This window comes from Leptidea sinapis, chromosome 28 (assembly GCF_905404315.1).
Source record: "Leptidea sinapis chromosome 28, ilLepSina1.1, whole genome shotgun sequence".
NCBI lineage: Eukaryota > Metazoa > Arthropoda > Insecta > Lepidoptera > Pieridae > Leptidea > Leptidea sinapis.
Window position 1 is genome coordinate 4731008 of NC_066292.1, and position 19793 is coordinate 4750800.

Sequence of the window (19793 nt, forward strand, 5' to 3'; positions counted from 1 at the left end):
AAATGATCCCAAATTCGTTCTCAGCACCCTCGAGAACCTCGGATACGATATCCATATTGCTGAAAACATAATTTTGCGCGGCGGCCATCTTGGATTTAAAAATGATCCCAAATTCGTTCTTTGTACCCTCGAGAACCTCGGATAGGATTTCCATGTTGATGAAATCATAATTTGGCGCGTCGGCCTAAATAATAGTCTTTATTATTAATAGCTGGCGGCGCCTCTATCGTCTCGCTTTTTCGTTTCATCGAGTTTCAAATCACAACGATTCTAAAAAAGTCTCATTTCAATAAAATAATACATATTAATATAATGCATTACATATAAATAGATTAATATAAAATAATATGTAATATTATCATCACTCCCTATAATAGATAATAGTTAAAAATAATTTCTCTTTGAAATTAACGAAATGAAAAAATACGACAAACGTTGGTATTGTATCTGCTAACTTCACCTGACAGCTGTCAACACTGTCATATTGACAACAAAACAAAATGGCGCATAACTGATTTGATAAAAAAATCACTAAGTTAGTATCAAAACCATCTTGTAGCATGATAAGACAACAACGAATTCAAAAAAACCTGATTCCTAGGTTATGATGTTTTTGCTAATATGATAATAATATGAATACTACTACTTAAACTTAATACAACTAATATATTAATATGATACCATACCATGGATGATGGCTGCCATAGATTTCCATTATAATAGTTTGTGTTCCACAATTTGCCGTACGTACACAACATAGAGAAACAACGAAACAATACTCACTCGACAGACATTGAACATATTAAAAATAAAAACACTTTAATTGAGTTAAACGTACAAGAAATCCTCTCTGCTGAATTAAAGTCAAGGAAACTTGAAAGGGGCGTATGCACGGAACGTGCGAGCCAAAAATTCCTTGACAGGAGTGGCAAGAACTGTCATCAAATATGATTGACATTGACAGATCAGTCAGTGTTCAAATGTTGATTCATGATTGTTTAAGAAACGTTGATCGTTCATCTCGAACTCGAGTTCGAGTTGGACCACAGTATTGGGCGGTCAGTGTCGGTCAAGGGAGTGGGAAGTCTTTTCCGTTTCGAACAAATGGTTGTTCATTTTACATTTATAGTTTTCTCTTCCGTTGTGTGGTGACGACGGGAATTCTTTCTTTAAGCGTCATAAAACAGACGTATTGTCTCCGCGTATTTAATATCTGTAATAACCAATAGGCCTACAGTGCACATAAGGCGTTAAACCTTACCGCCCATTTCAAATAATTTCTGAAGTAATCAATGGACAATAAATATTAATTTTTACCGGTCTTATTTGTGTTAAATTACCTCGACTGTGCTCATAAAGTTTAAGTGCCACGAAGAAAGACTTTCACCCGAAACATGGAGTCATCGATGACTTATAACCTAGATGTAACGCCCAACTACTCTTATATTTTCGAATTTGAAAATGATTTTATACATCATGATTATAAAAAATGGATGACCGAGAATTGGACGGTCGCGTTTTATTATGTCGGGATTTATATGGCATTTATTTTTGGTGGTCAATACTACATGCAGAACCGTCCGGGGTATGTATACTTTGCTAATTGGCTTCCATAATTTAATATTAATGGTGAAAGTGCTGCATTACAATATAAATTAATCAGAAGTAATAGTGAATCTCCCAAGATCTGAGATGAATGGGTACGTGATGTCATGATTATGTAAAACGTGTCGAACTATGTAAATTCCGGATTCGCCGAACATGATGGATTAGTAACAGATTCGATAGCGTGATCCCGGTATTATTTTGACCTACGTGACATGTGATAACACTATAACAATCTTACTATTTGCTTTACTTTGTCTTCAATTTTTCATAAACCTGCAGCACCTGAAAGGAATAAGCTATTAAAATGTTTTATGCGATATTAATTAAAATTGTCATTAAATGTTATTAAATTTTAATTAATAATAAACTTTTTAGTGACATGCAAAACTTGGTGATATCAATACATTTTTTAATACATCAAATTTCTTATCTTACTATATTGTTAATTAAAAGTTTTGTTGTTATCAAATAATTATCTGTAGAGCTATTACAATTTTTATTAATAATTATCCCTGTTCTCAGCGAAGTGTCCCTCACTGTGACACCACTCTCATTGACTGCTTTCGGTAGATACCTAGAATTGGGTTATTTGATTTCATACTACAGAGACAGATTAGATGATTTAAAAACCATCCCAACTATTTAACATATTTGTCTTTTAAAATAGACTGGATAGACTTGCTTAATTACTGTGTTTTTCATGTTATAAAAGGTAAAAAAAGATATCCTCTTGCCGCATAGAAAACAGGGGTGACATAGAGGTTTCACATGAGTAGTGTCAAGCACCAATTCAAATGCAAAGCCAATTTAGCCTTGAAGAAAGTCATCATAATTAATGCAAAGCACTTCTAGCTGGCCACTTCATATGGAGTCTTGCACTCTTCTCTAGTTTGGTGCACACATCTTAACTGTGTGCAACACAGAGATCAAACACCTAATTGTTGGGGATCCATTAGTAGATATAAACTGCTCAATTACTAAGTGTGGCATAGGGACATTGCTTCATTGTTTTTCGTCTATCACACACTAAAAAGTATTCCTATCTAAATCTTGGTATTATATTGGATCGTAAATTTAAAGTTGGCTCTATTATTATTTATAGTCAACTTTTCCTTTATATAAGTAATGATGAATTTATTATATCAGTATATCTCATAAAATAAATGTTTATCTTAAGCCCAGGCCTAAACATCAACCTTATCATCCTCAACAGCTAACCCAAAAGCCACATTTGTTCATAATTATTTTAACGTACATTGATAGTTTTGCCCTAAAATTCCACCCCGGACTAAATAATTCTTGTTGGTAAAGACAGCTGTTAGTTAGTTAGCTTAGCTGGGCTGTTTACACACTTAGCCTCTTGATTGGGCCATTGTGCCACTGTAAAACAAGGCTGTAATCAAAACCCAAAAATTCTGTAAAGTGCAATTTATTATTTATTCTTGATGTGTAGCCATAATTGAAGTCAGGAGTTATGAGTATTTCTGATATGAAGTTTTGCTTGTTATACATAATAAGATATGAATATGAGCCCTAAATAAAGGAATTATCTTTTTTTGTTTTATTTATCATATTACCATTTATGTATACACAAAACTAGGTCAACTTGACATCTAAAAAACCCACATAGGTTACAATTAATGCTAATAATTAGTTAATAATATGTCACAACTTAAGTTATTAATTAAATAAAAAACAATGAAAATCTAAATAATGTGAAATGGCAGTTGAAAATTAAGTTTTTTGTACTGAAGGATGAACAGAAAAAAAAATCTAATTTAACTATAGGCTGTACTTTGGCTCCCTTTACCTTTTACATGCTGAAGTATAAAGGGTTGTATGTGATCCACTTACCATTGCCAGTTGATATCAATCTCTTTGAAAACGCTTTGGTTTAATTATGTCTCAATAAAGAATCATAAATTAGTATCCAGTTTATTCGGTTTCTTTCAATGAGCTCTTGCGGCACCCAAAGATGGAACTTTTTGTGTTTTGTTTCGTGTTCTATTCGTAGTATTACATCTATTAGCTTAACAGCTAATTTATTTTGTTCTGACAAAATAAACTTTTATTTAGTTTTTTGTGCACATTCTTCTCAGGTCTAAGGGATATATTTTCGAATGGTTTTTAAATTTCAATAAGTGATTTAAAATCCTATTTGGAATATAGAAAAATCAATAACATACATTTATCAAGTACATATACTTATACATGGGTATATCTTGAACCATGGTGCGGGGACACTTTGTGACTCCAACTCGCTCTTGAATGTTTGTGGTAGCGGACCATATTCGGTGTCCATCAAAAAATATTATTATTACCAGATCGGGACCGATCTTCAGTCAAATGCGCAACATGTAGAGATAATAGGTATAAAATGCTTATTAGGAGTGTGACTACTAAATCATTGGAATAATTTATTTATATGTAAATACTTTTAAACTGGATAAATTCAAAAACGTTTATATAAATTTACTTTGGCCCTTATGAAGGGTTTCTCACAGAACAAAAACATTCATAAAATTTAAAGAAATATTAATCACTTTTTCCAATTTTTTTACACGCAACTTACATACAAAGCATACAGCACTGACTTTTTACATTTTTGATTTTCTTTTTTATAATTTTGTGTTCAACTTTGACTACATATTATGTATATGACATGTATATTTTGTGTAGATGCTAATATAACACAACAATGAAATATTACAAAAGTAACTGTTGATCGTAGATGGGTGAAAATTTGAAGTTGTATGTATTTTTTAATGCTGACTCATAATCAAACAAATTTAAAAAAAAATGATAAAAAAATTCGTGTGGACCACCCTTAACATTTAGGGGGATGAAAAATAGATGTTGTCCGATTCTCAGACCTACCCAATATGCACTCAAAATTTCATGAGAATCGGTCAAGCCGTTTCGGAGGAGTTTAACTACAAACACCGCGACATGAGAATTTTATATATTATATAATGGCTAATGTGTTGATTCGTATATAGGATTTTATTGTTAACTTTAATACATACATTATGCAAATATAGAATTATTATTATTTATTAAATTAAGTATACATTCTTCTTGCCTTTTTTTCGGCAAGTAGCAAAAGATTTTTTTAATTTTTACTTACGCGCGTCGGAGGACCCCGTGGCCCGGGGGCCCCGTGTAATCGATACGGCGGTAGCTTCGCCCCTGTTTAAATTCCTATACCTAGATAACATAGTGTTTTTCACTTACCCCCTTATTCATAATGGTCCGCTAACTTAAAACAGCGGCCAAGGAGTGTTTTTTCTCATTCTGACTTAGGTCAATAGAAGAAGAAAGAGTGAGAATTAGCAATGCCTTAAGTTAGCAGACTATTATGAATAAGGGGGGTATGTCTGTCGTGTCGGCACGTTAGTGATAACATCAAGGAGAATAACATACATTTTGCAAAAAAAAGTGCATTCACAGAAACTGTCCATTATTTATTTAAACATAAAATAAATTAAATATTTCGTGCTAATACAGAAAGCCAAACTGCATTTGCAATTAGTAAAAAAAAAAACAATTTTTTCCTACATATTGTATCGAAATACGTAGAACCTAAATCCTGTATCTACTTAAATCTTTGTGTCTGCTGACATTTGCATGCTACAACCCTCAGTTATGGGCAAATACGTAGGCAATTTGTATGTGAAGTCTAATTACTACTAATATTATAAGGAGATTACATTTTTTTTATGTTTATTTCAATTTTGCGTCAAAGCCGCCGCTCACTACTTCACTAATTATTGCGGGAAAGCGTTAATTTTTTGGTGTTTTATAATAGAATATTATTATCTACTAAAATTATGAACATAATGATAATGTATCAATGTATGAAGCTTACTGGTGGCGGGGTAATCGATTTATAAATAAATTTAACTGAAATAAATTGTAATTTGAACGAAATTTGTCAGTTATAATATTATGAATAATATACAACCTGGCTATATCATTATATATTATTAAATGAAGTCCTTCGCCGCGTCTGTCTGTATGTCTGTTCGCGATAAACTCTAAAAACTACGGCATCGATTTTCATACTGTTTTCAACAATGGATGGCTCTCGAGGAAGGATCTCTTGTTATATAATTTCTTAATTTTTTAGATATATTAGCGATATTTGTTGGAGAAGTCAGAAAAAATGAGCCGCCTGGGAGCTTTCAACGAAAACGCTGTTAAACCGTTAAAAAGGTTGGAAAGGTTATTATAGCATAAACGATTTTCTTAATGACACCACGGACTGGGAATGAAGCGAACACCCTCAGGCTCTTAATTACAAATGTTTATTGTACGATATTACATTGTAATCCATATTTTATATTAAAGAAAAAAAGCCCGCTGAGTTTCTTGCGCCCATTCGTCTCAGGTCTGAGGCAGTCTCTTTTGAATGGGTGGTAGTTTTTGACGTTCAATAAGTGATTTTAAATCCTATTTTGAATAAAAATATTTGAATTTGAGATATATAGGTCTACAGAAAAGTCAGGGAAGCATGTCTATCTCTTAAGGATAACATACAATGTCCATGTTAATACTTTAAATTTTGGCATTATAAAGCGGTAATGTAAAAGCTGTTTCCACAAATACCATATTATTCCTTATCATTTTAAATAAATTGGATATTTTTCTCTTTTTCACCATTTAATTGCTTGATGCGATATGGCCCTCCCTCCCGCATCTTCTACCTACTACAAACTCCTACTCATGCCTACTACAAACAAGGAACGGTAGTTGAAGGGTATTATCATTAAGAAATACGTTTTATTTCATTTTTTATTAATTAATTAAGATTACACATTTCAGATGGACTATATTATTTCCAAACACTTCACACGTAATTTTTTTCCCTATTGACAGAAGAGCGTCTGTCGGGTCATTTTGCATGTGCATGCATGTGTTCATTTTAATAAAATTGCTTATATTAAACTACATACTTATATATTGAAAGTCTTTAAAGTGGAAGTTCCTCTAGATTGGACCTCTAGATTAGCTAATCTTATTTTTGTTATATATATATATATTTGTAATATTAATTTATGCTAATTAGCAAAAATTTTGCAAAAAAAGCTAATAATTATATGTGCTTACAACATGTATGAAGAACACTAATACCTATTATATTATAATTTAAGTTACAAACGTTTAAAAATCGAAAATGGAGTCGGTAATAATACATAAATCGTCTCATTTCTAATAAAAAATAGTATGCGCAACTCGTGCGACGTTGTCGACTCAAGCGAATGACCGAATCTCTCATGTTGGACTAAACTGCACTCCATTAGGTTAGGAGTTCACGGGAAATTTGTTTCCCATGAGGACACCAGATTTATATATATTAAGATTAGTTTAAAATAGATTTTTTTTGTAGTATACGAGTAAATTCTCTACATTTATATACTTAAACTAGCTGACCCAGCAAACGTTGTATTGCCGATATTAAAATCGCGATACAAAAGTAACTGTTGATTGTAGATGGGTGAAAATTTGAAGTTGTATGTATTTTTCAATGCTAACTCATAATCAAACAAATTTAAAAAAATGTCAAAATAATAATAAAAAAAAAAGACGGGACCACCCTTAACATTTAGGGGGATGAAAAATAGACATTGTCCGATTCTCAGACCTACCCAATATGCACTCAAAATTTTATGAGAATCGGTCAAGCCGTTTCGGAGAAGTTCAAAGTTAAACACCATGACACGAGAATTTTATATATTAGATGCATACAGTACAGCCAAAGAGTTTTTATTACAAGTTTATACATACTACATGCGAAAACGCCTTTCCCCCGATGTGTTATATCATCGCGGTAACCTTAGTATTGAATAATAAATGACTGATAACAATACTGGGCCATTATTGACTCTTATCAATGTTCGTGTCGGAGATAGAGGTCGGGGCAACACTAATAAGAAATTATGATTAATGATCCGATGATTGATTAGATCGTACTTACAATATAGCGTATTGATAAACAAGGCGTGCGAGAGGGATGTACACTTTAACGGAGATACAGCAAGATAAAGGCATAAAAGGCATTTATTTTCTCAAAATTGAATCCTTTAAAATTCTATTTGATGTCATTTCTAATACTACTAGATACTACTACCGCTTCGGAAACAAATGGCGCTCTGAGAGAGAAGAATCAACGCAAGAAACTCTCCCAGCATTCTTTTTTTGCGCTCTTTTCAATAAAAATATACAATATTGTACAGTCATTTCTATCGTTATAAAGTAATCACAATCTAGTCCCAGGCTGTCCGATCATTTAGATATTCAGCTGTGGAGTAATAGGATTTACGACAGAGCCATTGTTTTTTATAAAACATTTAAATTTATTTATAGATAATGCCTGAACAGTGGCGTCCCAGCCACACATTATAGAAGTGTATACATTTACCCTTAAAGCTATTATGTATCTTATGAAGCCTACTAGAATTAGTTACAAGCAATCTCTTATTTCTAGTGTTATAATAATGAAAATCACTATTAAGAGCAAAAAGGTGACGCTTTTTGTGAACGTATATTAAATTTTCATAAATGTACTGACAATGAACAGTCATAATATTTATTTGTTTAAATTTACTTTGAGAGACTGTCTATAACCAAGCTGATATATAGCACGAACAGCTCTCTTTTGCAGAGCAAACACTATATCAATTTCAGCAGCATGGGGTCATGCTAGTAAAATACCGTATGTATAGAAAAGGAATATATTGTTAATGTAACCGATTTTGATTTACAAAGTCAACTGACATATTAACAATTTATGTCAAGTGACATGCTAAGTATTTTGAATAATAAATCACTAGCAGACATGGTTTAAATCAATGTCGCCAGTGGGAGTTTCCTTTACACAGGATGCCGGCTAGATTATGGGTTCCACATCGGCGCCTATTTCGACCGTGAAGCAGTAATGTGTAAGCATTATTGTGTTTCGGTCGGAAGGGTGCCGCAGCTACTGAAATTACTGGGCAAATGAGACTTAACATGTTGTCTCAAAGTGACCAGCGCAATTATTGTAATGCCGCTCAGATTTTTTGGGTTTTTCAAGAATCCTGAGCGGCACTGCAATGTATGGGAAGGGCGTATCAATTACCATCAGCTGAATGCCCTGCTCGTCTCGTCCCTTAATGTCATAATAAAAATGTCATTATCGGACTGTCAGCTCGTCTCTATTCTAGTATATTCTAAATCGTATGTTTTATATTATTATTTGTCCTCTATGTAGCGTAAACAGGTTAAATCCTCGGTTCATGTCTGTACATTTGTATCATTATTTCAGTATACATTACAAAATAACCGCCAACCTTCATTCACAAACTTGTAGTTGTTATACACGAAGTGCGGAAAGCTGGTTTCATCTACAGTTTGGAAATTTCCCCAGCGTTGAGGCTATAGTAAGCTTTATCAAGTCCTGCTTTTGGGTATCCGGTACCTGAGTGAATGTATTCTTGCCTACTTCCATAAGTAATCAGCCCGACCAACGATCGTCGAGTGCCGTCCGATTCTCCGTTGTTTGCTTGGAGGGCACCTTCTCGTCACTCACAATTATTTGTCGAATATCGATGTATCCAAATGTTTGAGTTTTCTTAAGTGTAAATTCCGCTATGATGTGTCTTTAATGAATGGTATCAGTCTCGTGCCAGAATTTGGCACATCAACATCCCCTGAGAATGCCTCGTGTAGAGGCGAAACACGTTTCAAATTGATATCAGTCCATATAACGAAATAGATCCGGGACTTGATACGATACAGCGATTGGATCGATATGATCTGACTCATACATGATAAAACTTTTATCTTGCGTTATTAGTAACATGTTACGTAGTGTAACGTGATAACGTAACACTAAAGATAGAATGTGTTATGGATGCAATTATACTGGCAGTGGGACCTATACTCTTCAAACAGAAACACAACAGTACAATAAGTAACATAAAAAGTACCTACTAGACGTGCATTTACGACCGTTCCCAATATTCAGTCTATCTCCGTTTGTGGCCTACTTGAGATAAAAATCGTAACTTTCTGTCCCAATAAACTTATCGACGGTAACTCACCTTATCCGTACACGCTGTCTGTCTATAGGAAGACGTATAGCTTAGTAAGACGGAATAAAATCTGTTTAAATAACACCTATTTTGGAGATAAGCGCCATTTGCTTGCTCTAGAATTTATGAACAACTAACGTATGTTGGGATATTACATTAACAATGATTAAATGATTGCGAAACTGAAGTGGCAGTGGGCAGGGCACATAGTTCGACGGACGGATGGCCGTTGGGGCAGTAAAGTCCTCGAATTTTTTTTTAAATGAAAATAAGGGACGAGACGAGCAGGACGTTCAGCTGATGGTAATTGAAACGCCCTACCCATTACATTTGCCGCTCAGGATTCTTGAAAAACTCAAAATTTCTGAGTGGCAGTACAATTGCGCTCGTCACCTTGAGACATAAGATGTTAAGTCTAATTTAAAATGGCGACCACGTACCGGAAGACGCAGTGTTGGTAGACCTGACAAGATGGACCGACGATAAAGATCGCCGGAATACTTTGGATGAAGGCAACGCAGGACGGATCGTCGTGGAAATCTTTGTGGGAGGCCTTTGTCCAGCAGTGGACGTCTTACGGCTGATGATGATATGTTACATAATTAAAATTAGTGTATTATCTATCGGCATATCAGTAATTCAAACATTTATCTGATCTGATGATTTAAAACTTCCCAAAATTACAATGCAAAAGTTACTTGCCTGCAAAATAACAGCAAGAAAATTGCTGTCATTACTGTTCAAATAATTTTAAATAAAGAATACGATGATTTTGCAGTAAGCGTGCAGTTGCAGTGCAGTTTTATTAGTGGAATAGCTATTCCTGCACCGCAACGTTCCTGCAAAATATCTGCAACAGGCCTGCTTAGCGGAATACCGATATGTCAAAATTTTACCTTTTTGACAAGCATAGCATTGCAGTTACTGACCTGTATATAAATACCACTGGGCAAGCTGTTCCATATGTTTGACAGCAATTTTTTTGTGCCTATTTGAAGCGCCACTTGCGAGCGTCCAGACAACTAATTCTGACGTATAATACAAATGGTTGCGAGAGAAGCGTATAGTAATCTGAAGTATTATTTATGCATTTTGAATTAATTTCAGTCGTTTACAGTCTTAATTATACTTCAGGAATCAACGTAGTAAAGTACACATTTATTTTTTGTAAATAGTTTTCCTATCAATGTTTGTTTAGCAGTAATAAGTTATTAGTTAATTGGTTGTCATCACTAGTGTTAGTACCGCAGACTCTCGCTACATGGCCAACAGCGCCAAAATGGCGAATGTCAAACTGGCACAAAAGCACTTTGACAGCCGCCAGTTTTTTGTGGAATAACTGCCATTATCTTGGTGTGCATTGCCAGTCGCTTCTGATCTGCAAGCGTGTCTGACCTCCCATTCCAGAAACAAAAGAGAAATAACTTAGTTCGACACGACACGTATTTGACCTGTTTAATTACGAGTTCGACCTCTGTATCTACTACACTATAAATAAGAATCTATTTAGGGTAACATCATACACTCAATTAAAACTCAACTTATTATACCTTAAGGCGAAGGCAGGGTTTTTTAGACGAGTTTTGTGGTGAAAATGTAGCATTTGGAGCTATAAACACTACTTTATCCTGTTACACATACCCTTAAGTCTTACTTGTAGGTTGCTAATGCTTGCTGTTAGTTAAACTTAACACTCCAGAGCTATTATGAATCACCAGTTTTGTTTGCAGTTAAACAAGTTTTTTCTCGGCATGATGCATTTGTTTAGTGTACTACTCTCATAAAAGTTGTTCTTATAGCTTTTACTTTTTTGTGTTGGTACATTTATTAAGATTAGTAATCAATAATGAGGATTGTAAGCAATTAAACTGTTTGCGCCTGTTAAAATGTTAAATTTTCGACGCAAGAATTTTGAAAATATTGGCTTTGTTACATAGGAGCCGTGAACACATATCGCTCAAGTTCGCCGGCATTTAGTGTCGCCTTAAGGAATTTGGAATTTTAGGAACGGTGCGCGAATTTGAAGTTATAGTTGAAGGAAGTAGAAACGGCATATAATTGACTTACAGGAAAACAATAATATCAACAGGATCAGATGGTATTATTGATTGTATTATAACTTATCATTATAGAAGTTTTTTACCTTTGACCCTATAACTCATTGGTCCCGGGTTCGAATCCCGGTAGGTGCAGACATTTATATGATGAATGTGAATGTTTGTTTCCGAGTCATGGATGTTTATATGTATTTATGTGGGTTAAAGTAAGTATATTGTATTCAATATATCGTTGTCTTGTACCCATAGCCTAGGCTATGCCTAGTTTGGGGCAAGATAATTTGTGTAAGAGTGTGTCAATATTATTATTATATTTTTTTTAATGTGTTATGTACATATATAAATACTAGCTGACCCGACAGATGTTGTTCTATACATTTTAAATAAAATGCTTGTTTTTATGAATTTGGCAATTTTGCAATTTGGCTCCCTGTTGTTATAATGAAATTGTTTCACAGCTGAACTGTCAAACCGTGCGTCAATAAATTGTCTCATAGAATATATGTCCATACAAAACAAATATTGAAAAAAAAAATATGGGTCCCAAATCGAAATAAAAACTATCCTATCTCTCAAGTTGGACTAAACTGCACTCGATGAAGTAATGCCCATTTCAATCCGTTCATTAGTGTAGGAGTCCATCGCGGACAAACAACGTGTCACGTAATTTATATATATTAAGATGTGAGACAAAATTGTGTAAAAAATAGCTAGTCGATTCGGTAGTGGCGAGCACAGTTGAACGGCCCCTGGCGTCCTCGACGACTAATGTGACATAACATCAACAAACGAGCTTACATTAACTCTATTATGTCATTACGTTTTCCTGAAAACCTTGTAGGTGTAGGAAACGAGACGCGAGCTGACCATTTAAACTGTTTTATTAATGTATGAACGGAAAACTTAATGTCTGTACTGAAATGTGTGTTTTAGTCTGCCTCGGATGATGCAGGATTTACTTGTTGATTATTACTCTAATAATCGCATACATTACAAAACAAAAGTATTACGTTATTTAAAAGAATTGTTAAAAAACGTTTGTGTGGTAAAGGTTACTATAACATAGATGACTTTCTTAATGATACCACAGATTGGGAATGGAGCGACCGCCCTCAGGCTATTAAATAATAAGTTTAATTGTACAATGTTACTTTGTAAATGTTACTTTAATTGTAAAACATATTTTTGATTTAAAAAAAAAGCCCGCTGAATTTGTTGCGCCCATTCTTCTCAGGCCTGAGGCATTCATTTTTGGAGTGAGTGGTAGTTTTTTTTGACTTTCAATAAGTGATTAATAATAACAAAATGAATGCCTCAGGCCTGAGAATAATAGGCGCAAAAATGTCAGCGGGCTTTTTTTTTCATCAAAAAATATGTTTACTTATTATATAATAGCCTGAGGGCGGTCGCTCCTTTCCCAATCTGTGGTATCATTAAGGAAGTCGTTTATGTTATAGTAACCTTTACCACACAAACGTTTCTTAACAATTCTTTTGAATAACGCAATACTTTTGTTTTGAACATTTTCTGGGATCTTCTTGTAAAAGCATATAGGTACAATGCCCCACAAAAGACTTACTAACTCGACTTGGCCGAGTAGTAGGCATTATAAGCTTATGTCTGTTCCTGGTGTTAACATTATGGTTATGACAGTTTCTAGCAAATTCACTTATGTGCCTATGAACATACATTACATTATCAAGAATATAACTAAGTCTTTTCGCCAGTCCTTCAATATGGCCCCATTGAAATTTGGAATCCAGAGTAATGCCAAGAAATATATCAGATTCCACTGGTTCTATCACCTCTCAGTTTAACAAAACACTTGCATCAACATTTTTGACATTTGGTACGGTAAATTGTATATATTTCGTTAACTTGCTATTTAACAATAGGTTATTAGCGCTAAACCATTAGATTGGAATTGGGGATACCATCATATTAACAGTTAATAGTCAACTTTTGGTTTTGATAATGGGTTTGCATAATTTAACAAAACCGGCACTAGTATACTAAACATTGCGTAATATTGAGTATTTTAGCATACTCTATTTTATAGTACGGTCGGCAACCCTAGCTGAGCTGTACGCTTATCTTATTACAGCCGTTCCCAATTTTTATCTCCGGTTGTGGTCTACTTGAGATAAAAATCGTAACTATCGCTGACTTTTCTGCCCCAATAAACTTATCGACGGTAATTCGCCTTATCTGTACACGCTGTCTGTCAATAGGAGGACGTATAGCTTACCAGCGATAGAAGTTTGTAAGAAAATTGCAATTCACGCGTCCCAATATATGGCGATAAGAATCGGGTATATTGGGACAGCTTCAGATTACTGACAGTAGAAGTTAGTAATTTATCTCTATCTGTAGATAGTATATTGAGAACGGCCGTTAGTCTATCTATAATTTGAGCTTGCTTCATTCAAATTTATATTCATTTCTTAGCCTTTAGATAGGCAGGTACAAATTTGGTCTTATTGTAGGTTAAAGCATCTCCTATATAGCCATTACCGGTAGCATGCAAAAATGTATATTTAAAAAAAATATAATTTGATAAATTATAAAAAAAATATTAAGGTCAAGACAAGAATTATCTTGAATGCAATGTCAAAATCCTTTATTCTTTTGAGTCACAATATTGTTCTGCTGAATAGAATGAGTTTTGAAGTTGCCTTTTGTGTAAGGCGGAGCCATTGAGTTCATATCTCCTAGAAAATAAAGACAAAATGTACACCCTATATTTTGTTAACGAATACGAATATGGACATCACAGAGAGTGCGTAATATTACCTATATCTAATATATAAAATTCTCATGTCGCGGTGTTTGTAGTTAAACTCCTTCGAAACGGCTTGACCGATTGTCATGAAATTTTGAGTGCATATTGGGTAGGTCTGATAATCGGAATTTAGAATTTTCATCCCCTTAAGTGTTAAGGGTGGTCCACACGAATTTATTTTTTTGACATTTTTTTTAAATTTGATTATGAGCCAGCATCTACGATCAACAGTTACTTTTGTATCGCGATTTTAATATCGGCAATACAACGTTTGCAGGTCAGCTAGTATAAATATAAAAATCAATGTTTCAATGTTTGTTTCCTGTGTTCAGATATATGAGTCCGCGGCGCGGTATTTCCTTGCCTAAAAACTCTGTGCATATAAGTACATATTATTTAAATGAAATATTTTTCCTACTCTTCATTTGCCTATATTTCTTTATACATAACGTGCCAATGCAGCGCATGCCGGTTACAGCTCAATAATAGGTAGTTACTTATGACATATATATTATCTTAATATATATAAATTACGTGACAAGTTGTTTGTCCGCGATGGACTCCTAAACTAATGAACGGATTTCAATGGGGATTACTTCATGGAGTGCAGTTTAGTCCAACTTGAGAGATAGGATAGTTTTTATTTCGATTTGGGACCCATAATTATTTTTATTTTCAATATTTGTTTTGTATGGACGTATTTTCTACGAGAAAATTTATTGACGCACGGTTTGACAGTTCTGCCGTGAAACAATTTCATTATAACAACAGGGAGCATATTTTACGAAATTATTCTTGATGTTATGAAATATTAGTGACATTGCATAAAAAACAGTATTTCATTTATTATGTACATAATGTCTGTCGAGTCAGCTAGTAATATATAAAAACTAGCTGACCCAGCAAACGTGGTATTGCCGATATTAAAATCGCGATACAAAAGTAACTGTTGGTCGTAGATGGGTGAAAATTTTTTTGAAATTTTTTAAAAAAAAATGCCAAAAAAATTAAAAAAAAAAATCGTGTGGACCACCCTTAACATTTAGGGGTATGAAAAATAGATGTTGGCCGATTCTCAGACCTACTCAATATGCTCACAAAATTTCATGGGAATCGGTCAAGCCATTTCGGAGGAGTACGGGAACGAACATTGTGACACGAGAATTTTATATATAAGATTGTTGGCACATGTTCTGAATCTTTTAAATTCTCGTATTTAAAACATTCAGAACATCTTCACAATTGGGTATCATAACTTGAAACTTTCTCAAACTTGTGTGGGGCGTGTGTGTATGTATATCGATTGGTTACCTCCTCCTCCTCCCAACGTCTGCAGTTAGAAAGTTGCAATTAAATTCAAAATGGGCAGCGAATTAGTGTGCACTAAATATGTAAAGGCCGTGAAAAAAAGGTTAAGTGTTAGATCGGAACAAAAGTCGAACTTATAAATGAAAATAATGACAAGGCCCAGATTATGAGATATCAGCAGCGTTGGAACTTATAAATTAATGTATTGTGAGGGAATTATCACTTATTATAAGAAAATTTATTGAATTAGGCGTTACTTTGCGGAAAACCATAATTGTACAAATGATTTAAGTTTTCTTTAGTGTTAATTCCGCCAATATTTGTTTTTTAAAACAATTCGACACGTGTTTCGCCTCTACACGAGGCATACTCAGGACGTGTTGTCTCGCCAAAATCTGGCACGAGACTGACCTGTAGAGGCGAAACACGTGGCGAATTGTTTTAAAAAACAAATATTGGCGGAATTAACACTAAAGAAAACTTAAATCATTTGTATACTTATTATAAGGTTACACGGCCCAGTGTATGATCTCGGCAGAGCTCAAACTTATAAATGTTTGTAATATGCGGGGGTGATCACTTACTACAGCATGATAACTGGGGGGCATTAACTTTCTCAACAGCATAATGGGAGTCATCATCTTTTCTGCCGGAAGACGTCCACTGCTGGACAAAGGGCTCAAAGATCGCCATGACGATCGGTCTTGCGCTGCCCTCATCCAACCTATTCCGGCGATCTTGACCAGAGATCGTTGGTCCATCTTGTGGGGGGCCTACCAACAACCGTCGTCCGGTTATACCTGCTACATAATTGGAGCACCTACCTACTTTTAATTACTGCTCGCCGGCAGGATTGAGGGATTTAAAAATTTTTGTGTTTATTGCACATGTTTTCTTAAAACTATTTTGATCATCTTATTCACTGACTCGTTTCTCGGTGAGACCATCGTTCTCGAACAGAGTCAATTGATAATTTTTTTTGTAAGATTTTCGGTGTCGGGATAGATTAAGTCTACAACAATTTCTACTCTGTGAATAGTTTGAGCCAATCAACTATCCAAAAGTACTTGGGGCTATTTGCAATAAGAGATTATCTATTAGTAGATACTTAATGTGCTAGAAATTGTAAATTGATGAAATGGGTTGGTGATCGGCTGCTATAGGATGATACGGCCCAGTTTATGAACCGACCGGGGCTTGGAAAATGATGAGTGATCACCTCACTCTAGGATCACATAGACACATGAACGCCGCGCTCGACCTATCCTGGATGACGTAGACGGATGAAATTCAATCTAAGAGGAATTACAATATTTAGTCGTCTTTGGTCATGTGACTGATAAATAGTCTTTTAGTACTTGATGGCTTTACCTAATATTTCAAGATCCCACCGCTCGTTTCTTCACAAATGTGTTTTTTTGATTAAATTTATTTTAAATGAAAGTTTAGGGAGTATGCAATGTATTTGCGATGGGATGTCTATAGTTAGCGGTATAGAGGTGGAATATCTTAGCCTATAACATAACCTTGACATAGCATCGATCATTCAAACCCGTTTAATTATTGCGATTTATTTACATAATATAATACAGGATCCAATACGATTCTAGAATGATTTAAATACACGCGTCAAATACGCGTTATTTAACTGGTTTATCAGATTTAATTGCCTCGGTTTTCCAAATACCCACATGTATATTATTATTATCATAACACAAATTATATATTCTGGGTAACTTATATAATTAGTGGTTCGCTTTGTTTGTATGGGAAGCGGAAAACCTTAATAAATATCAAATGATTTATGTCGTAGTTACGATACTAATAAGTTTAAAATTAAAATAATGTTAATTAATAGATTATGGCGTTTAAGTACCGACATTATGATTCTCACAGTCTTTTTTATGACAATAAGGGACGAGACGAGAAGGACGTTCAGCTGATGTTAATTGATTCCTACGCCCTGCCCATTACAATGCAGTGCCGCTAGGAAAGTCGCTCATGTGCCTATATTACATGGCGATATATCATGAATATTTATTTACCTAGCATACTACTACACTACGCTGGTATCTCTATCAAATTATTATAGAACCTGGTGTCTCCCATACATTGCCTAGTTTCCTTACGTGTGAGTCGTCCAATAGCAATGTTCCAAGTTTCGAAAATAGAACCGCAGTCCTGTGACGGAGTGACTGAGTGACATTATGTCCCGGCATTACGAACGTGCTAAAATCTAGAAGCTGACACTGTCTAACGGCCGTTTTCGATAACGTATCTCTAGTTACGGATACATTGCTGTCACCGTTTCATGACAAGATCTTATCTATCCATAGTTATGTCCAATATAGTTATACGGCCGTTTTCAATAACCTATCTATCCTTAGTTTAACTTACGGATGCATTGGTGTAACCGTTTAATGACAAGATCTTATCTATCCATACTTATGTCCAATATAGTTATAGTCCAATGCTTTATGTCGATAGGTTATTTAAATGTAAGTAAGCGTCAAAGGATAGATTTGTCTACCTCTAGTAAGTTAAACTAAGGATAGATAGGTTATTGAAAACGACTGTATATCTATAATATTGTCAACACAGATTATATCTAAAGCAACATTTTTATATGCCTGTAAAGTTTGTAATTTACATAGATGATCTAACAATATTTAAAATTGTGCACAGGTAATCAGGGCATAACATCATATATAATTTTGAAATGTTTATTTACTAAATTAATTGAGGAAAACACTTTATAATGTAGTAGTTACAGTGGATTCCTTATCATGTAACAAAAATAGTTGAGCTCAATATTTAAATGTGATGATGCGATGAGATTTAAAAAAAAAACAATCGAGAACAATGTAAGAAAATATGGAATTAGTGTTTTGATGACTTTCCACAAACTAAAACTTTTACGTTTAAAACTACAACCAACTAAGTATAGCTTCACATATTTGGTTCGAGAATATTAAATAAATAAAATAATAAATTTCGTTTATTTCAAAGATTACATATAGGTACATTTTTAGTGGTTGAGACTTCCCAGTAAGTTGTCTTAGGCCACTTGTAATCTCGCAACTTCCTTAGCAGATACATTTTATTTAGTAAACAATATAGAAATAACAGAAATGAATAAAAACCAAATTTTACAATTATCGGACAGTGAAAACAAGTCTGAAAACAGTGTGTATGTGTGTGTGTGTGTATGTGTGTGTGTCCGTATGTGTGTGTGTCCGTGTGGGTTTGAGTTTGGACCTTTAAATGGGTCCATCTATGAATGCGTGTGCTTGTCATGTCAGCCTGATAAGAAGATTTTCCACTTCATCATAAGCAAGACAAGTTAGCCAATATTATAGTATTTTACGCATCAGTTGAATTAAGAGGTTCAAAAAACACGAGTGGTAGTCGCAATTAATGACGATAGTCTAATGACTTAAAAATGAAAAAAGTACGTATGTCATGTAGTATGTACTTCGTATTACGTAATATTTCTATGTACCTACCAAAAAATGTTATTTTGGTATATGTACCGTATATTTATTCAAATACATGTAGTATAAAACGGTTATTTCAACATTACAAACAGACACTCCAATTTTATTTATATGTATAGCTTACGTGTCACGTTGTTTGTCCGCGATTACTTCGTGGAGTGCAGTTTAGTCCAATTTGAGAGATAGGATAGTTTTTATTTCGATTTGGTACCCATAATTAATTTTATTTCCCATATTTGTTTTGTATGGACATATGTCTATGAGAGAATTTATTGACGCACGGTTTGACAGTTTTGCTGTGAAACAATTTCATTATAACAACAAGGAGCATATGTTACGAAAAAATTCTTGATGTTATGAAAAATTATTGACAAATAAATACAAATAAAGCTAAAATTTGGCTACGGAACCCTCAAAAGGAGCTCCATAGCAACACTTATGTATAAAATCTCACCTTGATCTGTGA

At 34.2% G+C, this 19793-nt stretch overlaps 1 protein-coding gene across 1 annotated transcript in view; it reads left to right on the forward strand.

Annotated features, from left to right (window-relative positions):
- Window positions 1–1002: 1002 nt before the first annotated feature.
- LOC126973008 (elongation of very long chain fatty acids protein 6) overlaps window positions 1003–19793 on the forward strand; it is a 65782-nt gene continuing 46991 nt past the window's right edge. Inside the window, exon 1 of the mRNA XM_050820133.1 lies at window positions 1003–1585. Within this exon, the coding sequence (XP_050676090.1) occupies window positions 1395–1585 (191 nt within the window). The 5' untranslated portion in view covers window positions 1003–1394. The remainder of the gene's footprint in view (window positions 1586–19793) is intronic.